The 20,782-nt window shown below is 39.4% G+C and overlaps 2 protein-coding genes across 3 annotated transcripts; both read right to left on the bottom strand.

The window, feature by feature from the left end:
- Positions 1–1,002: 1,002 nt before the first annotated feature.
- efhd1 (EF-hand domain family, member D1) lies at positions 1,003–10,544 on the bottom strand. The gene is made up of 5 exons (XM_054599246.1): positions 10,468–10,544; positions 10,180–10,422; positions 6,148–6,295; positions 5,789–5,923; positions 1,003–4,746 (listed from the first exon to the last, which is right to left on the bottom strand). Exons 1-5 carry the CDS (start codon positions 10,542–10,544, stop codon positions 4,612–4,614), a joined length of 738 nt encoding a protein of 245 aa, XP_054455221.1. The 3' UTR covers positions 1,003–4,611.
- Positions 10,545–12,095: 1,551 nt separating this feature from the next.
- Positions 12,096–20,220, bottom strand: LOC129094966 (Na(+)/H(+) exchange regulatory cofactor NHE-RF3-like). 2 transcript variants are annotated; one of them, XM_054603290.1, is made up of 10 exons: positions 20,145–20,220; positions 18,890–18,917; positions 17,159–17,220; positions 16,871–17,079; positions 16,492–16,563; positions 15,720–15,852; positions 14,409–14,545; positions 14,128–14,335; positions 12,950–13,146; positions 12,096–12,872 (listed from the first exon to the last, which is right to left on the bottom strand). In XM_054603290.1, exons 2-10 carry the CDS (start codon positions 18,901–18,903, stop codon positions 12,726–12,728), a joined length of 1,179 nt encoding a protein of 392 aa, XP_054459265.1. In that variant the 5' UTR covers positions 18,904–18,917; positions 20,145–20,220; the 3' UTR covers positions 12,096–12,725. The 2 variants fall into 2 exon arrangements, with proteins under 2 accessions (XP_054459265.1, XP_054459275.1); XM_054603300.1 differs by having other exon boundaries at positions 12,745–12,868.
- Between the last annotated feature and the right edge of the window lie 562 nt (positions 20,221–20,782).

Below are 20,782 nucleotides of genomic sequence, written 5' to 3'. Positions count from 1 at the left end.
TGACTTTTCATTAACTGTTTATGACAAACATTATAAGTTTGATTTTTTGTGATATTTTAATAACATAATCACCTTTGATTTATTTTTTAATTGTTAAAAATACTTTAATATTATTTTGTATGACTTTTGGACATATTATACTATGTTGTTTCTTTTACTTTTATGATATAATAAACTATGGTTTTCTATTATAACATACTATACTGTGACACTTAATGAGATACTATTGTTACGTTCCTGCTCTAAAACCACAGAAAACAAAGGAAGTCAGCCAGAGATCAACTAGAGAGAGAATCTATTTAGAATAAAAGTTTTGTAACCAAAATGCAAATTTGAACAAAAGATCCTGGCAGGTAAACATACTGCCAGTTTAAATAAGGTAATAATAAATAAAGTATACAGCATATCAACTGTCTGACATACAACAAGGTGGTGCCAGAGGAATAAGACCACAGTTCCCAGTATGGGGGGGGCTTATGGACTGGAAGCAGTGGTCAGCTGACTCCAATTACTCTACGGCCTCAAACTCTGACCAATCAGGAGCCAGGAACCCTGAAAGAAAGACAACAACAACACAACACACACAACCTGAAACAACACAACACACACACACAACACAACACAACACTATATACTAGTATACAATACTATGACTTTTTTCAACATACAATACTAAAATACTGACTATTTTTTTTTAAATACTGACTTTTTTTAAAATACTGACTTTTTTCAACATACTATACTGACTTTTTTTTGACATACTATACAAAATTACTTTTTTCAACATACTATGACTTTTTTTACTATTTTTTTTTTTTTAAATACTATGACTTTTTTCAACATACTATACTATGACTTTATTTTTTATACTATGACTTTATTCAACATAGTATACTATGACTTTATTTGACATACTATACTATGACTTTATTTGACATACTATATACATACAGGACAAATAGTGTCTTTCGTGAGTAACGAGATGGATTCAGTTTTGTTTAATATCAGTTTTATTTATCCCTCATTGCAATCAAGTCAAACTTCCATTCTGACAGGGACTACAACACAATATCTTTACAAGTGCCCAAAAAAATATATCTCACTGACCTTTTTTTTTATATTTGGCAACTTATAAGTCTCTGCTAAAACAATTAACAATATATACTAATTTATTCATGAAAAAATACATTGTCAATTTCCACAACAAATACCGAAGAAGGTATGTGACACACAGTAGTTTTGTTATAGGACAACTCAAACATGCTACAAATGAAAGACATTACTGCGGAGTAGGATAAAGGGACAGACACATGAACTGCACTTAACGTGGAGCGCTGCCTAAGTCAGCGTTCTTTAACATCAGTACAGAACATCTGTATATCGACCCAAACGGACTCCAGTACCAAGGCTGACGAAGGAGCGAGCAGGTTCTTTACGCATTTTTTAGGTTTCACATATTGGAGATGTGTTTATTATGTTGAGAATGTTAAAGTGAACTTCATACTCAATGGTCCTCAAACAGAACCACCACGACCCGTCTGTGGTCCAAAGGATTACAAAATAAAACACATTATAAAGAAAAAGTTCAATATTTTGGGGAGAAAACACTTCCCTTGTGAGATTTAGGAGATTAATATCCACTTCATCTCTGTGTGTAAAATACAGAGCTGGAATCAGGAAATGGTTAGCCTAGCTTAGCATTAAATCTGGAAGTAGAGGAAGCAGAAGCAAAGGGTTTATCTGTCAGAAATAAGCCAACCAAGCCCTCCAAAAGTCAACAATTAAAATGCTTACATCTTGTTTGTTTAAACTAAATATTAACAGAAATGTGAGCTTCAGGGGAAGTTGGACGAGGGAACTACTTTTTGCAGAACAACACTTTCAGTCACTGAACGCTGGTTTTAGTGTCTGTAAACAGAACCAACATTCATTTCATCCCCACAGTTTCGGGGTTGAAATGAAGTGTTTCAACACTTTTAACCTTCACAACAGAATGTCTGTGAGCTTCACTGGTGTTTGTAGGTGTATTTGTTGCTGCAGCAGCTCTGTACTTAACACACAAACATGAGATTAATATCCATATTCTCATCTCGCTCTCCGAAAGAGAATCTCCCCAAATATTCCTTTCATGGGAGGAACTAACTGTCAGCTGTTCTTCTGTTCTCTCACTAAAATAAAGTGTTCTAGTTTCTTCTAGTCATCAGTGACCTCATTAGTCAGCTGCATGTGGAGCAGCCTTTTAGTGCTAAAATCTCAATCTTTAAGTTTTGAGTCCCAGAGAGAGACGTGTAGAGAACAGCTGTAGAGACTAAACACACTGAATGACTGATTTCACCCAGAGGAGGTAAGTCCTCTTTAGCTCGTGAAAGCAGAGAGTATGACGTCCTCTGAAGGAGCTCTGTGCAGCCTCAGAAAATGACATCACAGTGATGTAATCAAGCTTGTGGGCTTTAAATTCAGAACAGAAGGTCTGCTGCTGCATAAACGGGGCTTTAGCGTTTTAAAGAACTGGACATTTACCTTCAGGGGGAGAGGACGATCAACACTGACATCAAGCTTTGCATTATGGGGAATGTAGGATCAAGTGTTTTGGGAGTCTTTTCTTCCTTCATTTCATAAAAGTACAATATTAAATCACTGGAGTTTCCCTTTTAAACTCACACTACATATGCTTTGAGAAGCTACAAATCAGACGACAACCAAATATAAAGTCTCATGTCACAGTGTGAAGCACGTCAAAGTGTCTGTTTTAGATAAATGATTCATTTAGTGTCCACAGAGACTAAAGCAGACTGATGGTTCCAGTAAACCTTTTCACTACAGAGACAATAACAAAGCAGTTCAGGATCAGAAGCAAACCTACAGGTGAGGTCGAAGGTCGTCTGTGTTTAGAGTTTAAATCACATGAAGCTTCTGTTTGAACGCTTCACTGTGAGGCTTAACACTTGTTTCTAACTTCAGTCATTTGTTCTGCATTCATGGTTGCAGTAGATTCCTAACATTGATCTATTTTACACTGACATAAGCTAAATTGATTTAAAATATATTAGAATATCTAGCCTACGTTGACACTTGCACACTGCATGCATTGCATGCTTGTGGGAAACAGAATATTTAAACTACACCAGACTCAAAAAATTCACATGACAACTTATCAAACTGTGCAAAATGTTCTGGGGTGCCGAGAATTTAGATCCTAAAAACAGAATCACAAGCCGAGCTTGAGAACCCTGGTTCAACAGGTACGCGTGTTTAACGGAGGCCGCTCCTCCATCTTTAATCTGAACGTGTGCTTCTACTGCTGCAGCTGAAGTCTGTCCACCGTGGTGCAGACGCAGAAAACATGTTGAAAGGAATCGTTTAACATTTGAAAAACTGGGTTTATTTGCTTTCCTTCTGAGATAAAGTGAGCTGGAGTCAGGTCACGATTAGCCTAGCTTAGCATAAAGACTGGAGACCTGTGGAGCTCTCTGATTCACACGTTATATCTCATTTATTCCATCTGTATATTTACAGGAATGTGATAATAAAAAGATGTGTTTTTAGGGTTAGTTGTGTGCTTTGGAACTACCGATATTAATAGTGTTCTTCATGACAGTTCCAGAGCAAAAGTGCAAATTAAAAATCACAAACTGTCATTTTAAAATTCCTGTTTTTGTACAGATTGAAGAAAAATGAGATTCAACATGTTAGTGAGCTTTGAAGGTGTAGCCAGGTTAGCTGTTTCTTTATGCTAAGCTAGGCTAACCAAGTCCCAACTCCACCTGTGTAAGAAAGCAAATAAACCCCAAAACTATTCCTTTAAACAAAAAACCTCCCTGATTTTGAAAGGTGACACTTCACAGTTGAGTTTTAGTGGTAATCTGGGGATTGTTTTTATGCACAATATCAAAACCAGGGAGTTAAAGTTTCAAATCATCATCAATCTGCTCCGACTGTTTCAATCTACAGACTGTAAACCAGTCATGAAAAACAACCTGTTTAGTGTTTGATCAGACCACTGAGCAAAGAGTCAAAGTTGCATAAGGATTCATTTTCCACCGACACTATTAGACGTCAATACTTACTGTTATTACACTGTTATGATATAGTTATTATCTATTACTGTACTTGTTTCTATTACATTGCAGGTTGCAGAGAAGGTGCACATTTAATTACACCCATTAAAACAGTGTTAGCAAGGTGAGGAACATGAGAACAAAGTGAAACAGGAAGTTAAAAACAACAAACATATGTAGAACGTACTGAACACAGTTTAAATCTGACTTAACAAGTAAAAATACCTCGAGATGAAAACTTCCAGTTTGGACACAAAGAAGAAAAGTCCACAGAAATGCACAATAAACCTATGATATTTCTGTGATTTCACATTTTGATGAGCTTGTTTTTGCCTTATTGTTTCCTATGGAACAGCTGCATAACGTCTGGAATGATTAAACCTTATCTGTGACGTGATACGAGGCATTTTCAAGTATTTTTAGTGCGTATCTACTTCAATGCATCTTTTACTATTTTTCGTCCCGAATCGTGAGGCTGATTAAAGTGTGAGTGGAATGAGAAGCTGTTGGTTTAACCTCAGTAACACCGACTGGACGTGAAGGTCAGAGGTCGTCAGGAGCAGAAGGCCGACTGCAGCTGCTTGAAGGCGGCCTGCCTCTGTTTCTTCTCCTCCTCCTGTCTCTTGCGTTCTTCTTTCTCCTCTTGGATCTCGGCCTCGAACTTGCTGCCCACAGACAGAGCCTGCATCTGTGACACACAAAACCAGAGTTCTGTGATACTTTTACTGCACATTTATTCAACTACTTATGGAAAAGAAAGTGTGCTGGGGTGTCCACTGGATACGGTGGAGGTGGTGGGAGACAGGAGGGTGATGGCCAAGCTGTCATCCCTGATGAACAACACCTCCCCCCCCATGCAGGACACCCTGGCAGCTCTGTGCAGCTCCTTCACCACCGGCTGCTTCACCCCCGGTGGTGAAGGAGAGGTACTGCAGGTCCTTCCTTCCTGCTGCTGTCAGGCTGCACAACCAGCTCTGCTCCCAGTAGACCACATGACAATAAAAACCTGTGCAATACAATATCTTATCTTAAAAAGATAGAAGGAGGGACCACGGTTTTCCTTCAGACTTTGACCTCTCATCTGGTTAATCTGTGCCCAAGTACAGCTTTATTTTGGCGGTCTGTGGAGACTTCCATGGACTTGATACACAAACCGGATCATAAAACTCACAGTTCAGATTTGATCACTGTTTTGAGTCACAGATCGGATCATCATAAAAGAAAGAGAGCAAATATAACTTTCAGATCTCTGATCATGCTTTTTGTCGCTGATACTAATGATTGATCATTGATGATCCATTTAGTCAGTTTCCTTTGATGTTTCATTATAGCAGCTGGTCTACAAGGATCCAAATCTCTTTTTTTGCCCCGTCCCAAAAATCTTCAGTCAGTAAACCATCAAAAATACTAAATGTTATACTTTTACTTTGTTAAAGTCATTTATTGTGTTTTTTTTCTTCATAAAAACACACAATTCAAATCATAAGGATATTAAATATTGTATTTTTATGGATTAAAACAAATCCAAAACTATTAGTTTTATTGAAGTATTATAATCTACTTAGAGCTAGTGTTAGGAAGTTAAACAGCTCTGAATATTGAGGATAACGACCATCAGTAAAACTTTATTTACACTGTGATGGTTAAACTGTGTCAATAATCTGTATGGATCACGGCTCAACTATGGTCTGTTATACTTCTAGTCCTAAATTGTCTGAGAGGACTCATACCTTTGCTTCAAAGAAGTCTTTGGCCCCCATCACTCCCTCTGTGGACACGTTGATCTCAGACAGTCTGGCCAGAGCCATCAGACCGCTCTCCTCCTGAAGCTCTCCGGCCGCCGCCCTCCGGAAGATCAACAGGAACTGAAGAGAGTTTGATCAGAAGAAGTCTGGCTGTGTTCGTGCAATATTGTTTCTCTAAACATCATCCTCATTCACTGCTAGTCCACCTCAGAACGTTGAGTTATGACTTTAGCACGTGTGCAAAAGTTAAAGATGAAGACCAAAGTTCATATTAAGCTTCCTCGATATGCATGAAATCACTAGACAGGACAGTGAAGTTCACACTGCTAAAGTCTGACTCTCACCTCTCTGAAGCTCAGCTTGCCATCGAAGTCTTCGTCCACCTCTTTGATCATGTTCTTCAGGCCCAGGTGAGTCTGTGGAGCTCCAAGCTTCTCCATCATCAGCTTCAGCTCCATCAGGTCGATGAAGCCGTCTCTACCGGTGTCGTACCTGCAAACCACAAAAAAAAAACCATCACAGTGTTAGCAGGGTGTTTTAAAGAGTGTCTTAAAGCTGCATTCTCTCTCCTGTCCATCAGGGGGCGACTCCTCTGGTTGTATAGAAGTCTATGAGAAAATGACTCTACTTCTCTCTTGATTTATTCCCTCAGTAAACATTGTAAACATGAGTTTATGGTCTCAATCTCTAGTTTCAAGTCTTCTTCAATACAGCATGATGTTCATTTAGTAAATGATGCTCCATTTAGAGTCAAACAGACCATAAAGCAGGGGATGCTTTAGGGCGGGGCTACACACTGATTGACAGGTCCACACCAGAGACGTATACGGCGTCTCGACGTCACTAATATGGTCACTTCCTGTTCAAACCAACATTACGACGTTCACAATCCAAGAATGGCGACGGCGAAATTGCCGAACTCGAGGCTTCATAACGGCCGGGTACAAACCAACGGGTGACATCACGATGACTACGTCCACCTCGTATATACAGTCTATGGTTACGGTATGTGATGATGTCATCAGGCTGATTGTTCACGGAGCTACGTGAGATTTCAAACTGAGAACATAGAAGGATTGTTCTCGAGAGCTGGAATGAAACAACTGCTCTGTTTCTGGACTGAACAGATTAGTCTGTCACACACACACACACACACACACACACACACACACACACACACACACACACACACACACACACACACACACACACACACACACACACACACACACACACACAGTTGTCTAAAGCGTCTATAAATACTGGTCCTATCAGTGATTCAGTCTCTGTGGAGTGCAGTTGGTGATAACAGCTGTCTCACTGGGTGCTGTGGAGCTTCAGGCTCATTTCTATGTTCATACTTCCTGTCAGCGGACGTCATTGACAAACAATGTGACCCGAAATAAACTGGGACACGGTTAAAATGGGCGGAATGGTTTATATGTCGCACAGTTGTTCAGACTTACTGACGTCTTGTTTTAAAAGACACAGTTTCTGAAAACAGAATGTGTGTTTCTCTACATTGATTGAACGTTTTGATACTTTTATAGTATTTAAATAGCATTTAGACAAGCTTTATATTAAAATAAAACATTTAAATCCCCCTTTTCTGTTAAACTACTAGCCCTTGACATCTAAGATGCATTTTAAATACGATCGAAACATACCCTGTTTAGGATTTGGCACCTTTTTACCTGGTCAGTGGGTCAGAGATTAAATTTGCTTCTCAGCCCTCAGCTTTTATTTTGAAAAGCCAAGTGCTCAATACAAATACATGTCTAAAACAGCTGGTTTGTCCCAAAAACTACAATTTCAACAAGAGCATTGATTTGTTTCTTTAAAAAAATAGTCGTATCATCGAGTTTATGGCTCAAAAAACACGTTTTACAAAACTTTACAAACATGGAAGGAGCAAGAAGAAGAGTTCATGCATTCAGTGCATTTCTGACAAAGAGCTGTTTGTATCTGCGATGACACAACTTATCTCCTGCTTCATCACCGTGATTCCTGAACGATTATCAGCCAATTGTTGTTCTAAAGCGTCTCAATGTAGAACAAAGAAGTTGCATTTAGTTACGTTGTCTTTGTCACCATTGAATCAGATCGTTAACCGGGTTGGAATCGACCACAATCGTCCCTTCATTTGCATAAAGGACTGATTACAGCCAGAGAAAGAGCTTCCTGTCCGGGCAGCGTTCCAGTTCTGGGAACACAAAGAAAACAGACTAAGTTGAGCTGTTGTTTGTGGGAATGCTGGAGGAATGAAACCATCCGACCACGAGGAGGAACCATGAGGAGGAACCACAGGAACCACAGGAACGCTCGTTATCTCACTCCGGTCCTGAAGGAGAACGGAGCCACACAATGCAGCGTTTTGTTTTAATCTATATGTGAATATATATGTCTATAGATATATATCTATATATATATCTATAGATATATATCTATATATATATATATATAGATATATATCTATATAACAGCTGCTCTTTTCTTGGTTTTCTTTGGGAAAATGTAAAAAAACAAACATTTGTAGCGCAACAAATGAAGGTCGTTTAACGCGAATACACACAAATAATACAAGTATATTTTAAAATATATATAAACATATATATATATACACAACTATTAAGCCATCGTCCAGTAAACTGAGTTGAGAAGAAAGTTAAATTTGAAGAGAAAAAAGTAAAAACGGAGTAAATAAGATAATTTTTGTTTATGTTTAAAAAATGTTGGCATATTAAATAATGAAATTAATCAAATATTCAGGAGGTACCTCATCTAGATTTGCATAGTAAAAGATCATATATTTAAGATTAAAGAAATAAACAAACAGACTCCAGGTCTGTCCAAAATTTGTGGGATTTTTCACAAAGAATTGTTTCTGTATCACGTTTACAAAAGATACAATAAATATAAACGTCTGTGAATTTAGCGGTAAGATGATTATGGGTTATATTTCATGTAAAAATAAACAGTATAATCAATAGTTTTGTATGACTTTGTATTAACCAAATACAAGTGTTAGCCACTGTTATTTGTTATGGGTTTAATTACATTTGTCCATATTTGTTAAATATTTAAAGCTGATATTTGACTGTTAAACATTTTAACATGCTCACAAAGCAAACAGTTGTTGTTCCAGGTTCTCAAATACACAGATTTGCTGCATTTCTTTACATTAATACGACTGATATTTAAATATCTTTGTATTTTGGACTGTTGATCCAACGAAACATTACATGTAACCTGACAGCTTTAGGGAATGAAATGGAATTATGTATTCAAATATTGTTCAAACTTTTAATTTAGACTTTAGTGTCACATCTGGGAATATTTTCACACATCAATAAATAGATTTTTTAAAATTAAGCTGCAACTAATAAATGACTCATTTAGGATACAGACTTTTATACAAACATTCACTTGTTCCAGGTTCTTAATTACACAGATTTGCTGCATTTCTTTACTTTAATACGACTGATATATTTAAATATATTTGTATTTTGGACTGTTAGTTACATTATTTTAGACTTTAGTGTCACATCTGGGCCTCCATAGGATATATTTACTGCCTTTTAATTGAGAGCTGATATGATTAATTGATTAATAAATAGAGTTTAAATATACAAATCTTCACTTGTTCCAGGTTCTTAATTACACAGATTTGCTGCATTTATTTACATTTAATACGACTCATATTTAAATATATTTAAATTTTATACTTTAGTGTCACATTAAGAACACTCCATATCTATATAACTATTAAATGAACTCATTTAGGGTATTGATTTTTATATGAACTATTTACATGTTCCAGGTTTTTAATTAAAGGATTTGTTGCATTTCTTTACTTTAATACGACTCATATTTAAATAAATATATTTAAATTATTTTAGACTTTAGTGTACATTGGACTCCAAAATAACATTTTCACACATATCTATATATATATATTGAACATTAATATATTGATTTATGAAATATGAACTCACTTAATACAAACATTCAGTTGTTTTAGGTTTTTAATTCTTATGTTATTTCATGTAGTGTCACGTGTGGACCTCCATAGCTTCTGGTTTCATTTGAATGAGCCGTTAACCGTTGCCCTGGTGCCCTTACCCTGGTGGTGACCGTTACCCTGGTGACCGTTAACCGTTGCCCCGTTAACGTTAACCGTTAACCGTTGCCCTGGTAACGGTGAGTGACAGCTCGTCAGCAGCATCTTTAATCGCATCAGGAGCTTCAGCCGCCGCTGACCAACCGCTGCTGCTGCGCGGCGGTTAGCGGCGGTTGGTTAACGGTTAGTCGGCGGTTAACGGTTGGTCGGCGGTTAACGGGTTAACGGTTAACGGTTGTTCGTTGGTCGTTCTTACCGTTTGAACATCGCCTCCATGTCTTTGATCTGTTTGCGGGTGAACTCCTTGAACTCCGTGTACGGGTTGAACACCCGCGTGAGTCTCGGCGCGGCGGTGCCGGCGGTGACGTCATGTCTGCGGGTCAACACCGCGCTCAGCTCCGAGGAGGCGGGAGGCTCCCCGCACGAGGCCTCCTGCTGCTGCTGCTCCCGCGGCGGGAAGCGCGAGGGCCGCGGCTCCTCCTCGCGCTGCTCCTCCTCGCTGCTCCTCCTCGCTGCTGCTCCTGCTCCTCCTCGCTCCTCGTGCTGCTCCTGCTCCTCCTCGTGCCGCTGCGTGGCGGTCAGTCGTGACTGCAGCTTCTTCGCCAGCTCGTCCGACGCCATGTCTGCGGGTGGAGGTCTGCACGACTCCGACCGTTAAACACCGTTAAACACCGTTAACAACCGTCAACTGACCGCAGAGCAAGAAGAGCGCAGCTTCCGGTCGCACTGTTTTCAGAATAAGATAGAAAACAATGACGTATATTCTGGAAATTCTTTTTTTTTTGCAAAATGTTTCCTCTGATCAATTTGTACAATTCCCTCTCTTTACATGAATATAGTATTTTTCAAAATAAAGTTCCATCTTCACAGGAAACAATTCAGATGATCACCGGAAGAAGGAGAGCGTAGCTTCCGGTTTCACTGTTTTCAGAATAAGATAGAAAGAAAATGACATATTTATATACTTTATACATTTCTGTCTATTTCTTTATTATTGTAAGAAAATGACATATATTTATATACTTTATTTCCTCTGATCAATTTGTTCAATTCCCGCTCTTTACATGAATATAGTATTTTCAAAATAAGATCAGAAAAAAAAGACGAGAGCGTAGCTCTACTGTTTTCAAATTTTTAATTATTGTATTTATGATGTTTCCTCTGATCAATATGTTCAATTTCCGCTCTTTACATGAATATAGTATTTTTCAAAATAAAGTTCCAGCTCCAGGACCAACCGTCAAGTGACCGCAGAGCAGAGCGGCTTCCGGTCACACTGTTTTCAGAATAAGATAGAAAAGAAATGACGTATATTTATCTACCTTTCTGTCTATTTTTTAATTATTGATGTTTCCTCTGTCAAAAATTTGTTCAATTCCCGACCTTTCTGTCAAATTTTGAATTATTGTATTATTGATGTTTCCTCTGATCAATATGTGTAATTTGTTCAATTTCTGCTCTTTACATGAATATAGTATTTTTCAAAATAAAGTTCCATCTTCACAGGAAACAGGAGCAGAAGAAGATGAAACGTAGTTCAAACTGACCGGAAGACAGAGGGACAGCTTCCGGTTGCACTATTCCAAAATAAGAGAAACATTAGTTTGTAAGGTCTAAATTAAAGATGCTACTTCCATGTTTCAGATCCTGCTGAGTTAAAACTCTTCCTCAGTTACAGCTGATTTATTTTACTATTTTATGAAAGTTTGGGGTAATATTACCAAAAAAACTACATTTAAAAAAAAGTATTAAAGGTAAATTAAATATTCTGTCTGATATTCTTCTTTTTAATCCAGTTTGATTGTGCACATTATAAAACATTATACATTTTTACATGAGAAGTTATGGCATAACCAAACTCAGACACTGAACACTTTAATAACTCTCATATTGTTTGTTTGTTTATCATAATCTATTGTACATTTTCATATTTTATTTTGATTAAGTCTTGTGTTTATTATCACCAATCATCAAGTCTAATACCTTGTATGTGCAAACACACTCGGCAATAAACTGTTAAATAAACCTTATTTTTTCTATACTTTTTACCAAACAAAACTAGTATTTTTTGTTGTTTCACTACAACAAAAATGAAAATATGAGACTAGAACAGTTTCTGCTGTTGTGGGATGTCTTGTTTAATAATATCTGGACCTCCATGAATATTGTCCACCCCAAAATAAATAACACCACAACAAAAACAACGTTTATACTGATATAAAGGCTCATATCAGAGTGCATCGTATAAGACCATGAAGAGCACCACCATGTTCAGCTTTTATGGAGCTTAATCATTTCATTTAATCACACAGTAAGCTTAAATAATGAACACTGTTTATAATTAATAAAAACATATGGATCAGAATGTACAGAAGGAGAGTTTCTCCCGGGATCTCATTACATATTTAGAGGAGCATCATGTTCCAAACAGCTGATCTCAGAGGACAATTACACACAGAAGATTTTGGAGAGTGATTTTAAAATAAATCAAAACAATAACACGACTTTGTTTCAAAGCATCTGACCTCCGACAGCAGGAAAAACATTTACTTCCATCAACTGAGCACCTCGTCTGCTGATGAAGAAAGCAAAACCTGTTCTCTGACGGCTGGAAAACACAAAAACATACAATCATGTGATGAAGTTATTTATTCAGAAGGAGCACATATCTCTGGAGAGGTCGGGCTGATCTGAACCCACATGGTGATTTGTTATTGGACTTTGTTTGTGAAGTGAAAAACAAGACCACAAGGAGAAGAAAAGAAACGATACTAGGATGTAATGAATATATGACCTCTGTGGTTAAAGTTCCTGACAGATCCTCGTCTCCTCTCCTCCCTGGATGTGGATCGTTGGACATCCGTCTCCGTCTCTCTGAAGGGTTCCCCTCTGGTTCTTGTTCTGCTGGACTAAACCCTCCTCATAGAACAACAGCGGAGAAATACCTAACTGAAGAACAAACAACAGAAAACAGATGAAGACGAGTTCTGCCGCAGATTTGTGTGTGATGATGGCGCTGTAGTCACCTCTCTGTAGAAGGCTCTTCCTGGAGTAGATATGGAGGTGAGGACGACTTTATCTTCGCTCTGTCGGATCTCTGTGACGATGTCGTCGTGCTCCAGAGACTCCACAGGTTTCCCGTTGACGGCCAGCAGAAGGTCTCCGTCCTCCATCCCCATCGCCTCGGCTGGGCTGCCCTCATCCACCTCCCTCAGCACATGAACTGGAGGAGGACGGGAGAGGAAATGTAAGAAGTTCAGAGAAACTGAAATCATCTGATTATCACTGAGATGAAGGAAAGAACACCAGTGGGATTGAAAAACATGTTTTCTTTGAACAAGTTAGTAGAACATCCTTGTATTTTTGGCAAACTGCATTTGACATACAATTCTGACCAGGAGACAACCTCCAGAGTCAAAGCTTCATGTGTTAAAGCTGCATTCTCTCTCCTGTCCACCAGGGGGCGACTCCTCTGGTTGTATAGAAGTCTATGAGAAAATGACTCTACTTCTCTCTTGATTTATTCCCTCAGTAAACATTGTAAACATGAGTTTATGGTCTCAATCTCTAGTTTCAAGTCTTCTTCAATACAGCATGATGTTCATTTAGTAAATGATGCTCCATTTAGAGTCAAACAGACCATAAAGCAGGGGATGCTTTAGGGCGGGGCTACACACTGATTGACAGGTCGACACCAGAGACGTATACGGCGTCTCATCCTTTAATCACAGCCAAAATCATTATCGTCAAATTTCATCTCTCCAACAGTCCTTGAACACATCATGTGTAACCAATGCTTCTGTCAGGAAAAGCTGCGAAATTGAACCCTAAACGTGTGATCTTTCATCAAAAACATTTTATTCTATGTGACTCATTTAAAAATCTCGTCTCAAATAAACCGTTTGCTTTAACCAGATTCTGTAAAAAAAAAAAAAACATCATGCTGTATTGAAGAAATGAACATCATGCTGTATTGAAGAAGACTTGAAACTAGAGATTGAGACCATAAACTCATGTTTACAATGTTTACTGAGGGAATAAATCAAGAGAGAAGTAGAGTCATTTTCTCATAGACTTCTATACAACCAGAGGAGTCGCCCCCTGGTGGACAGGAGAGAGAATGCAGCTTTAACACATGAAGCATTGACTTCACTCTGAAGAACTGGAGGTCATCTTGTTGTCATGTGACCATCTTGTTTCTCACCTTTCCTCTGAGAACCTGCCAGCTTCTCTTGTCTCAGCAGGAAGCCGTACCCGTCGCGTCCTTTAACCAGACGCATGGTTTTGGGTTCGTGCGGGAGGCCGCGGCATTCTGCCACCACGGGGAGGACGGGCGTCTTCCTCCGGACGCTGCAGGACTCGCCCCCCCGATCGATGACCAGCACCGTCACCGAGTCGCCGCTCTTCTTCACCTGAAGGACCGGTACTGGTTAATGTCTAACACACACTGGTTTGGATGGTTTACTGAGGGATCTGGACTCGTACGGTTCTGTTGAGCGTGGACGGTGTGAGCGTGGACACCAGGACGCCGTTGATCCAGATCAGTCGGTCTCCGGAGCAGACGCCGGCTCTCTCTGCCGGACCGTCGGTCACTGTGTTCACCGTAAAGTGGCCCTTCTGACCTGAGGACACAGAATATTATCATAACCATCATGATCATTATTATCAGTATGTTGTGGAATAAAACCAGTGACCTTTGTTACCAGCAAACTGGAGTTTACAGAGAAAGTTAATTAATTATCAGGCTTCCTGCTGACGTCATCTAGTTGGAGCAAACTCTTATTATCGTCCAAATAAAACCAGATACTTGTACTTATGGTTTGAAGAAAAACCTAATTAATTCCATCTTTTTCTAGCTGCATTTATTTTATATTTATTTTATATTTATTTTATATTTATTTTATATTTATTTTATATTTATTTTATATTTATTTTATATTTTTGTTTTCTTCTTTGTCTTAAAATTGTTTTGATCACTATCAACTTGTTTCACTTCCTATTTTGTTTTCTATTTTTCATTTAATAGTTTTTTGCTTCACTGTCCAATGTTTTTAAATACTTCTGTATTAGAGGAGAAGATCTGCTCCTGGAGGAGGAAGAGGAGGAGGAGGAGGAGGAGGAGGAGGAGGAGGAGGAGGAGGAGGAGGAGGTCGCTGCTGCTGCCGGGAGCTGAGCTCTCCTCCTCCCTCCGGAGCTCCAACTGCAGGTTAAAGGCTGAAATGAAGACGGAACTGGTGGACTGGTCTGCTGGATCTGGGTCTGTCCACGGTGGACTGGTCTCTGCTGGATCTGGGTCTGTCCACGGTGGACTGGTCTCTGCTGGAGTCTGGTCTGAAGGAGTTTCTGGTGAACCTTCATGATCTCATCTGGTTTCTCCAGAATCCGACCCGGTGGCTCCGATGACGAGCTTTAAGAATAACTTTATAGAAACAGACGATCTTCTCTCTGATGGTCTGTTTACTGATGGAGGTCTATAGAGGATCAGGACTAAACTGAGACTGGATCAGAACCAGATAGAAGTTCCTCACTGTCACTTCAAGCACAGAGCTGGAGTCATGTGATTAGCTTAGCTTAGCATAAAGACTGTAAGCATGGGGAAACAGCTAGCCTGGCCTCAGGACCTTTTTAAGCCGGTTCTTCTAGAGAGCAGGAAGTGAATCATTAATGGAGAGCAGATTGTCACAAGATCTTCTGGCATTCATTCTGGTTCTTGTGAACTAGTTGAAGCCCTGAACATCAGACTGTATTCAGCCTCTCTGTCTGTGAATGAGTAGTTAACACTCTGTGTGTTGGTACCTTCCACTGAGGTGAAGGTCATCCCGAGGCCGAGCTCCGGGTGTCCGCTGACGTGACACAGTCTGGGTCTGGACCAGCCGTCCCCTTTGGAGGACTTGGCCAGCTTCTGCAGATCCAAACCGATAGACACGGCCTGGAAATAAAGACATTTGTTTTGTCACGTTACTCTCTTTAGCATCGTTTTTGAAAATGACTCTACTTCTCTCTTGATTTATTCCCTCAGTAAACATTGTAAACATGAGTTTATGGTCTCAATCTCTAGTTTCAAGTCTTCTTCAATACAGCATGATGTTCATTTAGTAAATGATGCTCCATTTAGAGTCAAACAGACCATAAAGCAGGGGATGCTTTAGGGCGGGGCTACACACTGATTGACAGGTCGACACCAGAGACGTATACGGCGTCTCTACGTCACTCCTCCTCAGTCCATATATGGTCACTTCCTGTTCACTGGTTGCCAAAAAGCCAAGATGGCGACGGCCAAATTGGCAAACCCAAGGCCTCATAACATCAGACCAAAACCAATGAGTGACGTTACAACGACTACGTCCTCTTCTTCTATACAGTCTGTGTTTGGGATGGATTCCCAGTTGCACTGTGGTGTGCAGAGTTATTATAGTTATTACAGTTTATATATCATAGTGGTTAATAAGATCTGGTTAGTCTCTATTTTGGTGCCAGTTCCAGCTGGTTTCATGTAAAAGGACGTCATGTCAGCAGAGTGTCCTCATAATGCGGCACGAGAATAAGATTATGATTTTAATCTTCATACCTGTTCATACTCGTCTCCTCTCAACACCAGCAGAAACAAATGTAATCCACACGACTGGATCTTCCTCACAATCTGTCAGGACGTTGCAGAGAGACACAGATGATTAAGTGAATAAACTCCATTTCATGTTAAACACTGTTACTTAAATATTTAGATCCATCCTTGATTAAAATAACTGTTTTATGAAGAATGAAGAATGAAGTCTATGAAGTTAACTCCGTGGAAGACGACCGCTTTTTTTAAGCTAAATGAAATGAACAATTCTTAGTTTCAGCTCATTATACACACATAAAAACAGAGTTTAAAAGACGCCCAGCAGATGTTTCAGTATCTTGCTCCAGACATCAGACTTCTTATGAACCAGGCTGTGGACACCGACCCTGCAGAAGTCCACGTTGAGCACAAACTCCTGGTTGACCTCCAGGACCCGGTCCCCCTCCCTGAGGCCTCCGTGCTCCGCGGGGCTCCACGGCTCCACGTCTCTGACCTCAAAGCTCCGGCCTCTCGGGTCCGTTCGTAAGAAGAAGCCAAAGCTTTGACCCTCCAGACGCTTCAGGTGGCAGAGTCTGGGCGCGAGGCTGTGAGGCTCTGAACACACGGCGAGTGAAGATCATCAACAGGGAAAGCATGATTTATTAAAGGTCAATGTGAAGGTTTGTGTTCTCACCAGGGTCATCTGTGATCACCAGAGCCGGATTATCGATTCCTTCCTTTGGATTGAAGGTAAAACTGAAAGAAGGACAGAATAGAATTCAGCTTCTATATAAAAACACAAATGGCTGTTTTTTAAAGGAACATATCAGTGTTCTGGACGTTATATTTCATTCCAGTAGACTCACTTCTGATCATTTAAAAGAATCATGTGATTCAAGATATATTTTTTAATCAATTGAACAAACAGGAACCCAGTGGTTTACATTCATATCTATCTATTATATTTATGTTATTCATCTTATTCATTTTATTAATTCTATTTATTTTATTTTATTTCATTTTCTTAGTCTATTTTTATCCTATTGATTGTTTTTATTGTTTCATCTATTCTACTCTTTTATCAGGTTTAACCTTTACCTTAGTTGGTCTTCTGTTGTTTTATTGTCTTGCTTTTGCTGCTTTGTCTGTCAAAGCACTTTGTAAACTCTGTTTTTAAAGATGCTATATAAATTATTATTATTATTATTATTATTATTATTATTATTATTATTATTATTATTATTATTTCACTGAGGTTTCCTGGTGATGAGGAGCATCAGTTCAGTTTGGTCTCACCCAGCATTCGTAGCGATACCGACAAAAAAGAATGTGTTGTAATTCGTAAATATCCAATTTAATAATTTCGTGATCCACGTAACCAGGAAGTATAAAGTCCACATAATCACACACAGTGCGAGTTGGAAAGGAGGTGGATGTTTCCAACAAACCTGGATCTTTCGTCAAAAGGAACCTGTTCATTCCTCGTATGAAACAGGAAGTCAACTTTCATTTATTTGTTGCGTAGGTTGTGTAAGGTAGTTATGGTACTTCTGTGGTTGATCTTTTCATCATATCTTCTTAAACCTAACTAGGCAAAGTGAGATTTTAATGATCTGTCCCCTTTAACTATATTCATGTTGGATCATTAAGCCCAGTACAATATGTATTTGTCATAAACCTCGCCTTCACCATACTGGTTAACTGAATATCAACTCTTCTGCTGACGATGAACACATGTTGCTGAGAGAATAGTCGTCCTTGTTGTCAAAGTATCGAGTCGATAAGGAGCTCACAGTTCAGCTGTTATCTGCTTCTGTGATATCAAAGTTCTGTCATCGCTGCATAACTGTGAACACAACAGATTTCATAAAGTATAATTACAATTAAAACTGTTCTGTGAGACTCAGAGACATCAGGTCTGTATTTCAAAATATTTAAGGGTTACATAACTAAGTAGTATCCTGTGAAGACGCAGTTTATTTTGAAAAGACTATAAATGTAATGAGAGTCACAGATGGTGCAGAAATGTTATTAGTGTTTAAAGTTGGTATGAAGTTACAGCGAGGACATACAGTGATGCTCTCGTTCAGTAACATCAGTGAAAAACACTCTGGTTTGATTGGACTTCCAGTTGGCTGTCAGCTCTTTGACTCCAGGAAAGTGAAGAAGAGTTTGGTTGTAAAGTCTGCAGCTCCTCTCGCTGCTATTAGCTTGTTTTAATTCAAGTTTATTAATATTTTGTTTCTTAATTGCACCAAATTCAACAAAAGCACTCCGTTGGGTCTCCTGCAAAACACCCGTAAAGTGTGAAGTAGATCAGCTGATGGAGACGTGTGAAGAAGGAAGACAGATTCCTTGTTTTCTAGTCAGATAAATCTCTTCATAAGATCTTAAACACAGACGAAGAGCATAAATCAGTTCTTACCGTGGAGATTCCATCGCATCCTGGCAGCCTGTTGGAAACACAGGGACACTATGAGATTCTGCTTTTGTATTTTCTGATGTTTGAACCTTCCTCTCGTCTCATTCTTCAGCGTGTCGGTGAAGCTCTTTGAACTTCTCTCACCTGTGTGAAAGGTTCTCTACAAATAAAGTTTGATTGACTGATTTATTGGCTCATTAGCCCTCTTTGACCCGAGAGTTCAAGGCTATTGAATGAAGGTCTTGAGCTTTGTGACACGTTCTTTCCAGAAATGTAATTCTCACCATCACAGTGGGCTTTCTGCAGCCGCCTTAATGAAACAAACCAGTCATCCTCATGTTCTATAACCCCACACCGGAGCCTTATTGCTCCTGTGTTGAACCCTGAGGATGTGAAGAGAGACCGACCTTCCTCGGATCGCTCCAGAAAACACCAAGAGGAACAGGAAGTCAGCGATTAGTTCATTCATGGTAATAAATAACCTCCTTTATAGCGTAAACAAGGGACCGGGTGAGGGGGGGGTCCAGTGCAAACAAGGACATTTAAAAAACAACCGGTAAGAACGGACTGTATAACTGTTTCCTCTGTGTGTGTGTGTGTGTGTGTGTGCAGAGGTTTCTGTTAAAGAAATGTCTCAAACACAAACATACGGAGTAACTGTTTAACCAGAAGCAGTCGTAGGAAATATCAGATCTCAAAACATGAAAAGAAGGATCTGTGCTGTGAGGTTACCTTCACACACACACACACACACACACACACACACACACACACACACACACACACACACACAGGTGATGTAGACACCAAACCTCCATCACCATGAAGACTCTCCTCTAGAGAGATATCAAGACTTTCATTCTCATTTTTGAATATTGAAATAGTCAAATGATTCATGTTCAGCACTGTATATGAAATGAAACAACTACTTGTGTAACATCGGTGATAAGAGAGAAATTCAAACCGGTTGCTTTAAATGTTGTTTTAGCTGACAGGGTTCTCTTGTGTTATTGTTAAACGCATGTTAATAAGATTAATTATTGTTGAGTTAACGCTCTTAAAAGGACAAATTCAGATACTGATGGAAGAAGTCAGAGGTTTAATGAAGCATTCATCAGATTTCAAACGGTCTTTAAAAACATAAAAAGAACAATCAGGTACTTTGACTTCACTTATAAATGATATACGGTGATAGAGAGAGAGAGAGAGAGAGAGAGAGAGAGAGAGAGAGAGAGAGAGAGAGAGAGAGAGAGCTTACCTGTGGAGTCCTGAGTGTGTTTGTGTCCCTGCTTAGACTGAGGACACTGTGGACGGACAAGGTTCACAGCTCTCACACACACACACACACACACAGACACACACACACACACACACACACACACACACAATAAACGACGCCTTCAGCAGGTGAGACGGTCCTTTCTCCACACAGGTTAGACGAGTTAAACATTTACCTGGTGGTGTTACACATTATGGAGGAAGAGGAGGAGGAGGGGAGGAGGATGAAGAGGAGGAGGAGGAGGAAGAATGAAGAGGAGGAGGAGGATGAAGAGGAGGAGGAAGAGGGAGGAGGAAGAATAGGAAGAGTGGGAAGAGGAGGAGGGAGGAAGGAGGAGGGGAGGAGGAGGAGGAGAAGGGAGGAGGAGGAAGAGGAAGAGGAGGAGGAAGAAGACTAAAGGTTTTGCCAAATCAACAAAATCTTCTTTTATAAACTGAATTAAAAGAATAATTGAGGATCAAAGTGTTTCTCGTTGAGGTGATTAAGTTTCACTGATGGATGTTTGCTGATGACTCTGAACTCTTCGTGATGTCTAGCGCCACCATCAGGTCGACGTCGTCTTTCATACCGGAAGGTTTATCATAAACATTTATCAAATACTGTTTTATGACCAAATA

The sequence above is a fragment of the Anoplopoma fimbria genome, chromosome 1 (genome assembly GCF_027596085.1).
Source record: "Anoplopoma fimbria isolate UVic2021 breed Golden Eagle Sablefish chromosome 1, Afim_UVic_2022, whole genome shotgun sequence".
NCBI lineage: Eukaryota > Metazoa > Chordata > Actinopteri > Perciformes > Anoplopomatidae > Anoplopoma > Anoplopoma fimbria.
The sequence above is the reverse complement of the archived record's forward strand: the minus strand, read 5'-3'. Positions and strand labels throughout refer to the sequence as shown.

Coding starts and splice junctions, on each gene's coding strand:
- efhd1 (XM_054599246.1), bottom strand. CDS start 10,544: ATGGCGTCGGACGAGCTGGCGAAGAAGCTGCAGTCACGACTGACCGCC. Junction 5,924..6,147: donor GCAAGCTGAGCTTCAGAGAG/GTGAGAGTCAGA, acceptor AACTCTCTTCAG/TTCCTGTTGATCTTCCGGAG. Junction 4,747..5,788: donor AAGACTTCTTTGAAGCAAAG/GTATGAGTCCTC, acceptor TGTGTGTCACAG/ATGCAGGCTCTGTCTGTGGG.
- LOC129094966 (XM_054603290.1), bottom strand. Junction 13,147..14,127: donor GGCAGGTTCTCAGAGGAAAG/GTGAGAAACAAG, acceptor GTCCTCCTCCAG/TTCATGTGCTGAGGGAGGTG. Junction 12,873..12,949: donor GAAGAGCCTTCTACAGAGAG/GTGACTACAGCG, acceptor TTTGTTCTTCAG/TTAGGTATTTCTCCGCTGTT.